This window comes from Ictalurus punctatus, chromosome 5, assembly GCF_001660625.3.
Source record: "Ictalurus punctatus breed USDA103 chromosome 5, Coco_2.0, whole genome shotgun sequence".
Classification (NCBI taxonomy): domain Eukaryota; kingdom Metazoa; phylum Chordata; class Actinopteri; order Siluriformes; family Ictaluridae; genus Ictalurus; species Ictalurus punctatus.
The window spans coordinates 30,098,727-30,112,728 of record NC_030420.2 but is presented as its reverse complement, the minus strand read 5'-3'; the positions used below and the strand labels follow the sequence as shown (position 1 = coordinate 30,112,728).

The 14,002-nt window shown below is 34.4% G+C and overlaps 1 protein-coding gene across 1 annotated transcript in view; it reads left to right on the top strand.

Annotated features, from left to right (window-relative positions):
* Nucleotides 1-13,797, top strand: part of LOC108266007 (scavenger receptor cysteine-rich type 1 protein M160) — a 29,018-nt gene extending 15,221 nt beyond the window's left edge. Inside the window, exons 10-19 of the mRNA XM_017468932.3 lie at nt 385-678; nt 2,143-2,442; nt 3,532-3,795; nt 5,553-5,834; nt 7,318-7,599; nt 8,545-8,670; nt 10,517-10,588; nt 10,925-11,002; nt 12,073-12,225; nt 12,317-13,797. Of these exons, the coding sequence (XP_017324421.1) occupies nt 385-678; nt 2,143-2,442; nt 3,532-3,795; nt 5,553-5,834; nt 7,318-7,599; nt 8,545-8,670; nt 10,517-10,588; nt 10,925-11,002; nt 12,073-12,225; nt 12,317-12,465 (2,000 nt within the window). The 3' untranslated portion in view covers nt 12,466-13,797. The remainder of the gene's footprint in view (nt 1-384; nt 679-2,142; nt 2,443-3,531; nt 3,796-5,552; nt 5,835-7,317; nt 7,600-8,544; nt 8,671-10,516; nt 10,589-10,924; nt 11,003-12,072; nt 12,226-12,316) is intronic.
* Nucleotides 13,798-14,002: the final 205 nt, after the last annotated feature.

Sequence of the window (14,002 nt, the reverse complement as noted above, 5' to 3'; positions counted from 1 at the left end):
ATATATATATATATATATATATATATAATTGGTATTTGTTCTACAAATTAAAATAAATAATCATATAATTTTGTGAGATCTTTTCTTACCGGTTTCTTTAAATAGTTGATATGCATATACAGTAGTATGTTTATAGTAGTAGTTGTATAGTAGTATATGTTTTTCAGCAGTATGTCTTTAAGTACATCTGGTTCCTACATGTTACGAAGTACCTTAACTATTAAAAATAAATCGCAAAATTAAGCAGTAATTTGCTGGATATTAACAGTACTGTAAAATAATGTTACCCTACAATTTCATAAATCAGCTATAAGCTAATTTCCTGGCTGAAGACTCAAAAGAAAATTTCTTAAGTTTTCTTTCTCTTCATGAAATCTTCCACAGAGAGTTTGAAAGCTGTGCTGCAGGACCCGAGAGACAAGTGTGCTGGAAACCTTAAGTTATTTTACTCTGGAGCATGGTACCCACTGTGTACAAACAGCATTGATAAAAATACACAGAATGCCATCTGTGAATACTTGAGCTGTGGAGAAGCCCTCAGTTTCAACGAGTCTATCAGCAGCACGTCTAACATCCATGGACTGAAAAAATTCACTTGTCATGATGGCGGCATTTCCAACTGTGACGTTTCTCAAACTGAAATAGGACAATGCAAAGTTGGCCATCTCAAATGCAAAGGTATTCATTTTACTCGTCCAACATTTTTTATTTTATTTCAGGAGAACACACGTCACTGGAGTAAATCTTCTTGTTGAGAATTGTTTTTTTTTTTATTCATTATTTTCATTACATAAAACAAATATTACCGCATATTTCACATTTGGGGAAAAGATCTAGATTTATGTAGAATCCTGTAGCACACTGTGTGAAAGTCATGTAGGCTTTTATTGTCATTCCTCTCATCACATACACATGCAAGGTTTGGAACAAAATATTTTCCCCTTGAACTGTGGCACTACAATTAACAAGTGTCTCTTTTAGAGAAGATATAAACCTTTTATGAAGTGATAACTATCCTAAGAACCATTTTTCACCCTATATCATTACGCAGTACATAGGACTGTGAACTGGATACATGGCACAGCATTGTATGGTGTTGTCATGAAATCAGACAGGAGAACACAGGTGCAGGTTTGGATTTTATTAAAAGAAATTGAAGCTAATAAACCAGAAGGAGCACTAGTAATCCATCCATCCATCTTCTATACCACTTATCCTTCCTTCAGGGTCACAGGGAAACCTGGAGACTATCCCAGGGAGCATGGGGCACAAGGCAGGGTACACCCTGGACAGGGTGCCAATCCATCGCAGGGCACAATCACCTACACACTCACACACCCATTCATACACTACGGCCACTTTAGACATGCCAATCAGCCTACCATGCATGTCTTTGGACTGGGGGAGGAAACCGGAGTACCCGGATGAAACCCCCGCAGCACGGGGAGAACAATGCAAACTCCGCACACACAGGGCCATGGTGGGAATCAAACCCCCCGCCCTAGTAATCATGAAGCATAAATTGTAAAGACAGAAGGTCTAGCAAACACAAGGTGGGACTTGATGGGTGTTAAGTAAACAGACTAAAGTCAAAACCAGAGTAACAGCATACTACAGTCTGGCAACTGGGATTGGGAATAGTTGTGCAGACGATCTTATGACTGGTTGTTAGATGACATGATTTGGCAGAAGATTTTGTTTAGTTTTCGTCTGGTATTTTAAGATTTGATACTTAATTTAATTAAAAACTGTCTTAAAACAGAGAATTTTTGCAATAGGCATTTTATCAAGGTATATACGTACGCAAAATTATGGCATGCCAAAAAGGAAATCTATACAGTGAATGTTGATATTTATGAAACAAACATTTTTCCCTGTATTTTCTTTACTTTAGTTCTTTAATACAGTCAAAAAGTATGCATGTATAAACCATTTGCACCCAAACACCCGCCCCCCACCCCAGCCAAGCACCCGCCCCCCACCCAAGCATGTGTTTCCTATATTTCCAATTGATTGTTTAGTAATTTTGTAATGGATAGCATACCCTTTCCCATATTTTAAGATTTCAAGATCTACACCAAATTCTACACAGATGCAATCATCCCTGAGAGACGTGTCATACGAGTTTACGTTGTTTCTCAGGTTGGAGAAGGCTGCTCCTCATTGACCCTGAAAACGCCTGCAGTGGTGAACTCAAACTCCAGAATGATACAGGCATCTATGCAGTGAGCAGTGATGGTTGGAGCAAACGGGAAAGTAATGAACTGTGTAAATATCTGGAGTGTGGGAACATGTCTGAAATGAATGTAAAACAGGTGAAGATGCCTTTCTGGGGCAGGAGCTACAGTTGCACAGGGAACCACATCAGCATCTGGGACTGTGAGAAGGAAGAGGCACTGGTGAAGAATCATCATCTCAAGCAGCTGTACATCAGCTGTACGGGTAAGGGTAATCTTTACCTTAAGAGTTTCAAGCTTAATATAGATAGTGTTACTGCATACAAGTTGAATTCTTAAATAAAAATGTGTATATTATTTTATATAATATTGGAGATTGTGGAGATCTGATCTGATGAACTACTCTGCATTATTAATAAATAGCTTTTATATAAATCGATTTTATATAAATAACGGCAGTGGTAGCTTAGTGGTTAAGGTGTTGGTATATGGCTCAGATGGTATGAGTTCAAATCCCAGCACTGCCAAGTTGCCACAGTTGGACCCTTGAGCAAGGCCGTTAACCCTCAGTTGCTCAGATATTTAAATTAGTTTAATGTAAGTCGCTCTGGATAAGAGCAAGTGCTGTAAATGTAAATAATAAATTCTTACACCACTACTGCAGTCATATAATGTTCTTTTTGAATATGCATTCAGTTATATCGCTAATATAATTTTTACTTTTACCACAGCAATGTTGCATACTCATTTCTGATTGGTCAGAAGATGTTGATTCATTTCCTATAACAGCAGCTCTGACTGGAATTCTGCCTGCAACACACATTCTAAACTTATTTAATTTTATATTATATTATATTATTCTAATATGTTATTGTTTCTATAGTAGGAACCTAAACCGATTCTCCACCTTCTGTGAGCAGCTGTTTATTTAGCATTTTTGGAAGGAGTCTCCAGTGTGAGGGCTTAGTAGCAGTCAGAAGTACAGCTGTAATTTGAAATTTTCCACCACCGAAACGTCTTAAGGATAAAGGAGTTTTTTCTCATATTAACTAAACGAGAGAGATAGAAGAAAGGCTTGTGAGGGGATGACTGGTTATAGATGCTATAGAGTATGTTCCCCAACTTTAGCTATAATTGAATAAAGAAGTATGATATTTCATTGTTTAATAAATTATAAACATTGTTAACATTTGCAATTTGCTGTGGTATAAGAGACGTAAAACACACTGAGTGGCATCTATCCATTGTTGATTATAATCTTGCATACATATTGGAGTAATATGATTACAAAAATCATGTCCTCAGTGTGTGTGTGTGTGTGTGTATGTGTGTGTGTGTGTGTGTGTTCCCACAGACAAGCCTCAAGTGACACTCAGTGGCAACTGTACAGGTGAGGTGCGGATTAAGAACGAGCGTATGTGCTACAACTCGCAGACGATGGAACAGTTGTTCCATGAGTTATGTCAGCAGTTGGGCTGCAGCATGTTTTTCAAAACCTGGTCCACCAAGTACAAGGGTAATGCACGTTACCTGAGTTGCACAGGAAAGGAAAGCAACCTGTGGCAGTGCAGCTCATGGACAGATAATTGCGAGGAGGTCCTCTCGCTGACGTGTACAGGTAAGACCCAAACATCACTGTAATACGCTTTACAATCACCAAACTGCTTAAAGAAATAATATCCACCCTGAACAACTTACATATCAATCTTTATAATCAACATGTAATTCTTAATGGTGCAAAAGATTTATTATGTAATGAAATGCGAAGTTGAATTTTTTCAGTTTAAACTTCTTTCAGCGATATTTTGCACTTTCATGTTTCTAAGACTTAGAACTTAAGTCGAAATGTAATGATCAGGACTGCAAACAGTTCCTCTTTAGGGTTAGTTTATAATAGGAAAATTTTGAGTCTCAGTCTTCATTTTTTAAGGGGTACCTATGTAAGTAGAGTGTGCATGCAGAACATTTATACTTTGAGACTTTTTTATTCCCCTCAATTTCAGGTTGAATATCTCTGGTGGGGGATCAGATACAGATCTGAAATTTTCACCAAAATAAGTCCTCTATAGTAGCATTCTGCTCTAAAAATTTTGAGTTTGAGATGTCACTGGTTACAGAGCTAGGGTTAGTAGAATTCTGGGGAAAAGCCTACTTTAATCATGCATTTTTTTAGAAATGGACAGATATTTCCCCAGCATAGATTTCCAACCTGAAAGTGAGGGGAATTGTAAAAAAAAATTGCACCTTCTCAGCACCATTAAAAAAACAAAAAATTAAGAGAAACCTCAAACCTGAAATGTTCTGCATGCACAATATACTTACGTAGGTACCTCCTAAAAAAAACTGAGACTGAGACTCGAACACTTCTCATTATAAACTGACCCTAAAAGTGGAACTGTGAGAAATCTTGAGCATTACATTTGAACTTAAGTTCTAAGTCTAAGTAACATGAATGTGCAAAATGTTTATATATGTACATGTACTTTGTAATATGCTCAGTTTTTGATCTAAGGAGCTATGACCATCCTGAGCCAAGAAATTGAAGTTTGTGTAAACAGTGTTATAACCAAAATTAGTTTTAAAATAATAACAAGTAAAATAATAATTAAAAAATTTGGTGGTTTTGCAATGCTAATACATAGAGATAATCACTCAAAAAACAAGGAAAATTAAAACTGGTCAAGCAAACTGTACTGGACCACTTGAGATTGAATGACCCTAGACAGTTTGATTTAGCCCTCGATTAATCTCTAATGCAGCAGTGCTTTAATCCTTTAGCCAATCTGCTCAAACCGATCAGTCAAAAGCTTCAACTTTCAACACCATCACACTCATCAGCTTGTATCGCTAACTAGCTGCACCGGGTCTCTGCTGTAACCGCGTAAATGTGTCATGTAGTTTGGAGTACAGCATTTGCACCAAAGTCTCTACTAGTTCTAGGCAGGAATTCACATTAGTGTAATGTTCAACATCACTGGGAAATGGTCAGTAAGAAAAGCAGATCGTTCTCTTTGGTTGTTTGTAGCTAACAGCAAACCCTGGCCATTATCCCTTAGGTATGAAATTGCTGATATTAAACACCATTGTAACTGTGCTAGTAAGAACAATGCCAACCTTGTGATGTCAATGCAGCAAAAAAACACCTCACGAACTTCTCAATGAGCTAACAAAAATACAGCGCCAACCAATATTTCAATTTAAGCTTATTTAATTTGATTCAGGATGGACTTTTCTTTTAAAGCTGAAGCAAATTTGGGTTTGTTTTTTTTTCTGTTTATTTAGTTTTTTTTACTTTTTTGGTCTCTATACAGTATAATATGCCTTATTCCTTATGTTGTTGCTATGCATCGTTTAACTCTTAACATTTATTTACAGAGGCGCTTAAATTCAATTTCAGCAGGCCTTGTGGAGGCGAGTTTCTAGTGGACTACCGCGGACAATGGGACCCCGTCTGTCCTCTGGAGAACATGATCAATGCAGATAGGATATGTAGGGAGCGGAAATGTGGAAACGCCCTCAAAAAATCAGAAGGATCGATAGGAAATAGATCAAATACAGATATTACAATTAAGTGTGGAAATGAGCATAATTATCTAAAGCACTGCATCAAATCAGGAAGAGAAACCTGCACGAAGACGGCACAAATTTATTGTGACAGTGAGTACAAAGTTTAGGACTGCAAAGCTATTGTTCATGAGCCCTGGGGAAGCAGGTGTTCATTTGTTTTGGGGCTTTATTTCTACATTTTGTGATGATCTTTGGGGTATGCTATGGTATTTGTGTTTTTGTGTGTGCGTGTGTGTGTGTGTGTGTGTGTGTGTGTGTGTGTGTTTATGCTATGTTATGGTCTTTATTACTTTATTTTCATTTTCATACATATTTTTAATATGTATTTCATTACATATTTTCATTTCCGTTTTTGGGTATGGCATAGTTTTTTGTTTGTTTGTATTGGGCCATATTTTCTATGCCATAGTATTTATTTCTATATTTTGGGTGGCATTTGGATATGCTAGGGTGCTGGATTATGCTAAATTTATCACTGTCTTTTACACCATAGCACTGTTGAATTTTCCCATCTGATTGGTCAGGAGTTGTTGCTTAATATTCTATAAAAGAAGCTCTGAAAGTAGCGCTGGCTGTAATGCAAATCACAGTAACAAATTACACAGGAGCGTGTGTGACAGATGATCCACATAATCCAAAAATAATAAATAGATTTTTTAAAAAGGTGCTACTGCTGCATATATACAAGAAAATATATAATCACTGATATGGAGAAGCTTTCTGTAAAGAGATGCTTATTTAAGAGTTATGGGAAAAGTCTCCAGAGTCAGTGCTTTGTAACAATCAGTTTAAATAAAAAGGAAAATTAAAATTGGTCAAGCAAACTGTATTGGACCACCACTTGAGATTGAATGACCCTAGACAGTTAGATTTAGCCCTCGATTAATCTCTACCTAAAGAGAGGGATGCAGCAGCTCTTTAATCCTTTAGCCTGTCCAGCTCACTCACCTACTCATTTGTACAATCTGCTCAAACAGATCAGCTTCCATGCTAACACTGCCTTCAATGCCATCACACTTATCATCTTGTAGATTGCTAACTAGCTGCACCGGGTCTCTGCTGTAACAGCGTAAATGTGTCATGTAGTTTGGAGTACAGCATTTGCACCAAAGTCTCTACTAATTCTAGGCAGGAATTCACATTAGTGTGATGTTCAACATCACTGGGAAATGGTCAGTAAGAAAAGCAGATTGTTCTCTTTGGTTGTTTGTAGCTAACAGCAAACCCTGGCCATTATCCCTTAGGTATGAAATTGCTGATATTTTTCTCCTATTAAACACCATTGTAACTGTGCTAGTAAGACCAATACCAACCTTGTGATGTCAGTGCAGCAAAAAAACACCTCACGAACTTCTCAATGAGCTAACAAAAATACAGCGCCAACCAATATTTCAATTTAAGCTTATTTAATTTGATTCAGGATGGACTTTTCTTTTAAAGCTGAAGCAAATTTGGGGGTTTTTTTTTTCTGTTTATTTTGTTTTTTTGACTTTTTTGGTCTCTATACAGTATAATATGCCTTATTCCTTATGTTGTTGCTATGCATCGTTTAACTCTTAACATTTATTTACAGAGGCGATTAAATTCGATTTCAGCAGGCCTTGTGGAGACGAGTTTCTAGTGGACTACCGCGGACAATGGGAACCCGTCTGTCCTCTGGAGAACATGATCGATGCAGATAGGATATGTAGGGAGCGGCATTGTGGAAATGCCAGAACAAAATCAGAAGGATCGATAGGAAATAGATCAAATACAGATATTACAATTAAGTGTGGAAATGACGATAATTATCTAAAGCACTGCGTCAAATCAGGAAGAGAACCCTGCACGAAGACGGCACAAATTTATTGTGACAGTGAGTACAAATTACCATTACCATTACCATTTACAAAGTTTAGGACTGCAAAGCTATTGTTTATGATCCTTGGGGTAGGTGATCATTTGTTTTGTGTCTTTATTTCTGCATTTTGTGGTGATCTTTGGGGTATGCTATGGTATTTGGTTTGTGTGTGCGTGTGTGTGTGTGTGTGTGTGTGTTTATGCTATGTTATGGTCTTCATTACTTTATTTTCCTGTTCATACATATTTTCAATATGTATTTCATTACATATTTTCATTTTTGGATATGGTATAGTTGTTTGTGTTTGTAATTACGTTACACATCTTGTGCTGGATTATGCTAAATTTATCACTGTCTTTTATACCACAGCACTGTTGAATTTTCCCATCTGATTGGTCAGGAGTTGTTGATTAATATACTATAAAAGAAGCTCTGAATGTAGTACTGGCTGTAATGCAAATCACAGTAACAAATTACACAGGAGCGTGTGTGACAGATGATCCACATAATCCAAAAATAATAAATAGATTTTTTTAAAGGTGCTACTACAGTATATTTATAAGAAAATGCATAATCATTGATATGGAGAAGTTTTCTTTAAAGAGATGTGTATTTAAGAGTTGTAGAAGGAGTCTCCAGTGTCAGTGCTTTGTAACAATCAGTTTTCTGGTAAAGGAAAGTCTTCAGAACAGCTGTTTATATGTACTATAACATATTAGCTGATATTAGGTGATAATAAAAATGTGTTTTGCTGATGCTCCACAAAAATAACAAAAATTCTTTAATTAAAAAAAACAAAAACAAACAAAAAGTTACTATTGGCAAATTGCTGTGGTATAATAGATCTACACTAACATTAAAATGAATGTGTTTTATTATCCTTGCTTATGAAGTAGTTATTATTTCAATATATTGCGTTGTGTGTTTTATGCTATAGTCTTTCTTTCTATATTTTTGCAGGTTATTTTAGACAGACTCCTCCACCACCAAACACTGGACTTATTGTAGGGCTTGTGGCTGGATTCGTGCTGCTGCTGGTGGCTGCACTGATTGTGTTCTGGAAGAGAAAATCTTTCCTCGCCATATGTAAGTAGCTCATGTAACAGTCCAGACACCATGAAATAATGAAATAATATGTTATAAAAAGAAGAAAAAAGATAACATAAGACAAAGGAATGCATTTTTGCTAGTACATTAAGACCAGAGAGCGCAAAACATGAGATGAATAAGATGACTGCTTTGATCAAAATGACCCACCCTGAAAGCTTTTTTATTATTATTATTCATTTGTTTTTATTAAACTCAAATTAATAGGAAATTAATAGGAATGGTGTGTAGTTATGAGAATGATGAATGGATCAGTGTACCTTAAACTCCAGGGTGTGTATTCGTCAGTACTACAAAGAATTTTGAGTTTGAGATTCCACATTTGTTTATAAATATAAATATAAATAAATAAATAAATGAAATCACATATTTATATTTCAGAGATCATGTTCAGATTAAAAATGTGTATATATATATATATATATATATATATATATATATATATATATATATATATATATATATATATATATATATATATATATATATATACACACAAAATATACATTAGCTGGCCTCAGGTATAAAGATATATGCATAAACACAGTAACCCAGTACAGTGAACATAATAAGTTTTAGTCCAGTATGTAGGTCTAGTCAGGTGTTACTGGAATCTGCCATTTACAGTGTTCAGGTATGTAACATCCATATGTATTTTCTGTCCCATTCTATTAATATTCTTCTATTTACAATTAAATTTACATAAAAAATAATTCCTAATGGTCATATCTTTATTGCAGGATTATGTTCAGGCAATATGTGAACCATATCTGAAATCATCAGTTCGTTTATACTCAACCACTAGGTGGAAATCTCAGTTCATCCTCTTGTGGTCTTTCCCTGTGCAGAAAAAAGAAAGCAAAAGCTTTGTGACTAAAAGCGATCTGAAAGTCATTGATTTTTTAATCATTATGACCACAGTTACAGCACTTTTTTTAATATAATGTATAAAAGTAAAAATCATGGTAGACTTCGACAAATATTATCTTAGATTATTATTATTATTATTATTATTATTATTATTATTATTATTATTATTAGATGTGAGAATTGACTTGTTTATGCCATTAATGACATTTTCAACATGACGATGAACGCTCTTGGTTTAAGTATACTAACAGCAGCTTTTAATTATTCTTTCATATCTTTTCATCACAATCCAGTCCAAAGAAAATACAGAACTAGTACATTAATAGTATACTAAAATACAGCATAGTATACAGTTAACTCATACACAGTTACAATTAATAATATAGCAGTATGATATATTAATGCATTTATGTTTCAGTTAAAATGTACTAAATAATGCAATATTTTTGAAAGAGAAGCCACAAGAGCAGGAGCATAACTCCTGAGCTACTCGTGTACTACAAGTTACATAACAGATATTTACATTTACGTTTACATTTATTCATTTAGCAGATGCTTTTATCCAAAGCATTACAAATGAGGAAATATAAGCAATAAATAAATAAATAAATAATACTATAATAATAATAATATTGGTTGAAAAATTACTATGGGTTGAAACAGAATTATTTGGACCACAAATTTTGGGGATTTTTGTTTTACCAAGCTAAAATAATTGGAGAAAGAACCAATGCATCTACAAGGCTTGCAATAATAATCAGAAAATCAATTGGGAAAAAATTGTGAAATACTTTTGTCTTGAAACATTTAACAATTACATGATCTGACCCTCAAACGGCATACCTGTCACTTCTTTTGCAGCAAAATATACAGTGTGTATCATCAGAAATCCCATGTCGAAATGTATTGTCTTCTGTTTCACCCAAAAAACTACTACTTTTTTTTTTTTTTACAGTAAGATTAAAGTCTTCTGAAGCCACTGATGTGGAGGTCAGCGAGAATGAAATGCAGACTTTGAATGAAAAAGGTGATGGACATGTCTTTAAAACTTTTCAGATTGATTATAATTATTATTATTATTATCATTATTTGTGGATAGGATTCAATAGAACGACTTCCAGAATATGCATTGGTTTCATTTCAGTAAAATTATTTCACACTGTAGTATGGTTAAGTGATGCTTGTTCTTGTCACTGGACGATCTTTATAATCCCTGACCCATTTGAACACTTTACTCTGAATTGTTCTCTATATTGTATGTAATATATATATATATATATATATATATATATATATATATATATATATATATATATATATATATATATATATATCTCATTAACCAATAAGCTTATCCCAAAAGCATTAGGTGTGCTTGAAAGAGGTAAAAGTGATGACGTTGTTACCACTGTGAATCCCATGGAGGATAGCCTTAGTCAAGGTAAGTTAACCTTTACAATTTTTCATTTTACACAAAGTGATTTAAATAACTTTCAGTGGACCAGAGTGTATACTGTACTGAATTCAGGGACACCCGAACTACTATGTCTTATTCAAGTGGAAGTGGAAGTAGTTTGTCAAATATTTAGGTTAAAAAGTGTCTACACATTTAAAATAAAAATAAAAAAAAGGTAATAAGTAAATGTTTAAAGTGAATTTAGTTAACATAAAAGATACATTTGGAAAGTTGTAACCATTCACATGATTCAAGTTGTATGAAAAGTTCTGAAAGTTTATGTCAGGTTTAGGGGTTGGGTTAGCATTTATACTGTTTCTTTTCTTCATTTACTTCACTTTTGTAAATTATGCAAATGTGAATCCAACCACATCAACAACCTTCAAATTTATTCAGCTTTTATTAGATCAGGTTAGTGTTTCATGAACGTTCCACAACACTAATTGTAACTATAAATAAAAATTCAAATGAATCATTCTTAACTTAATAAAAATTGTAATTGCTGGCAAATCGCTGTGGTATAAGAGGAGTTAAACATGTTGCTACATGCTGTTATTGGAAAATATCAACTTCTGAGTGGTAACGTGTTACACCAGGCCATGGTTGATTATCTTTCTATTACAGCATGCCCCATTGCGGGGTTTTTGGTTTTTTAACAAACTTTATTTTGTACATAAAGTTAAAGTCAAGATGCACAGAAACATGATTGATTTGGCAGCCACTGAAAAAGAAAAAAACCTTTGATTAACTTTGAGATTTGTAATAAAAAGCCAAAATGAAACTTAAAGGAGTTAAAAGGGTTATTTTATTTTATTTTATTTTATTTTATTTTACTTTGCAAGACAGAAATAATAGAATATGAGTACAAGTAGTAATTTTGACTTATACTCAGGGAAAGTACAAATCCCGTAAAATGACACGTAAGTATAGTAGTGAAGTACAAATGCTTGAAGTAGTAAATTGTTACCCTTCTATATTTTGTACTTTTATATTCACCTAGCCTTGTGTCATAGTTGTACATCCTTCTGTGTTCTTATTAATCTTTGGTTCGACAGAAAGTGATTCTGAACATGACGAGGAGAATACGAGCACAAGCGGAAGCTCCTCTGGGACTGAATATGATGAAGTGGATGCAGGAAATGTCAAACTACCAGAAGACAGGGGCCCCACTGAGCCACTCCTTCCACCCAGACCTGACAATTTACCTGGTACTATAACGTTCCTTATTTCTGAACTCTTACTATAAAAGCATTCACAACTAGAATGAGATACTGTATATCATTCCTATAACCTTTGCAGATGAAGTGACATTCGAAGCTGAAGTGGAGCCGCAGGAGGACTATGACGATGTTATATTACTCACTGAGAAAAGAGAAAGCTTCATTTTCCCTGGCCCATCATCAGATCTACCATTACCGGGCTCTAATGATGAGGCCAAACCTCAGTAAGATGAGTAATCAAGGTCATTTTTAGTTTGTATAGAGCATTTTTAATAAGGTGTGAAAAAATATTTTTCCTAATCAAATTTATATTATACATTATGCTCAATAGCACTGGCACTAGCGTGAATAGCAACATGCTAAAATATGAATGTGCCTTAATTATAAATATTATCTACTGTAATGAGGAGCAGCAAAATTTAGGTTAAAATGTGTTTATGTAAATCAAACTTTCTAAAAATGAATGGAATGAGGATGTTTAAAATATATTTTTAAAATTTAAAATATAATTCATTTTTCTATAATGAATAAATAAATAAAAATGAACAAAATTATATATCTAATAATTTACATATTGTATTATTATTACCTTTAATGGGGATGTGCACCATCATTTTATTTTACTTTTTTATTTTTTGTTTGATATATTTTGATTTATACATTTCAGAATTGTAGTGGTGATATTATTATTATTATTATTATTATTATTATTATTATTATTATTATTATTATTATTATATTTGTACTCCAAATATTAGCCAATATATGCTCATTTTAATATTAACTTTCATGAAACAATTGTTTTTAAAATGTATTTTACACAAAGGAACTATATATCCCTGCATTATATGTGTGTTTTATGGCTGAAATATTCCATGTTGCACCTGTGACACCCGTTAGCCTGCCTGCTGATGTCCCTAGTCCACCTACATTATCCAACCTGCATTTTCTTTATAGTCATAAAGCTCTTTGTTTATCAAACAATCTCAAAAGTCTGCTTTTTCCTACTGCAATCCTATGCTATCCTATCTGTCTTTTGGATGAGACGTTAAACCGAGGTCTTGACTCTCTGTGGTCATTAAAAATCCCCCATTGGCCTTTATCTTTCATGGCTCCCTAATAATCTCCAACCCTGAATTGGCTACATCATGTCTCCTCTCCTCCCCACTAATATCTGGTGTGTGGTGGGTGTTCTGGTGCTCTATGACTGCCGTCGCATCATCCAGGTCGATGCTACACACTGACGGTGGTTGAGGAGACCCCCCCCCCCCCCCCATTACAATGTAAAGCGCTTTGAGTTCCTAGAAAAGCGCTATAAAAATCTAAGGAATTATTCATTATTATGCTGACACTCCTAGAGTGTAAGGCACTGGTTTGCTTAGTTTGCTTGTTCCTGTTCCTAGCGCAGAACCTTGGGTAACATTTGGTTTTGAGATTCTCCTGTGTTTGTTATAGATTTTAGTCATTATCTGCCTGTGTTTGCCTCATTCCTAAACCCCACAATGGACATGGATGTTTCTTAAATAGACTGAATAAAACTCTCCCGCCCAATAAAATATTTTTTAAAAGTATGAATATCTATTTTTTGTCCACATTACTTAGTATTTACTTAGACGTTATTAGTTTTATAATAATAAAGTTCATTTGTATCTGTTTGAATGGACAGACTGAAGAATGGCTCTGATGCTGTTTATTAAACTGTATTGCTCTAAAACTGTTATAGTTTGATATACAGCACAAGAAGCCGTTTTCTCTATTTCATCCT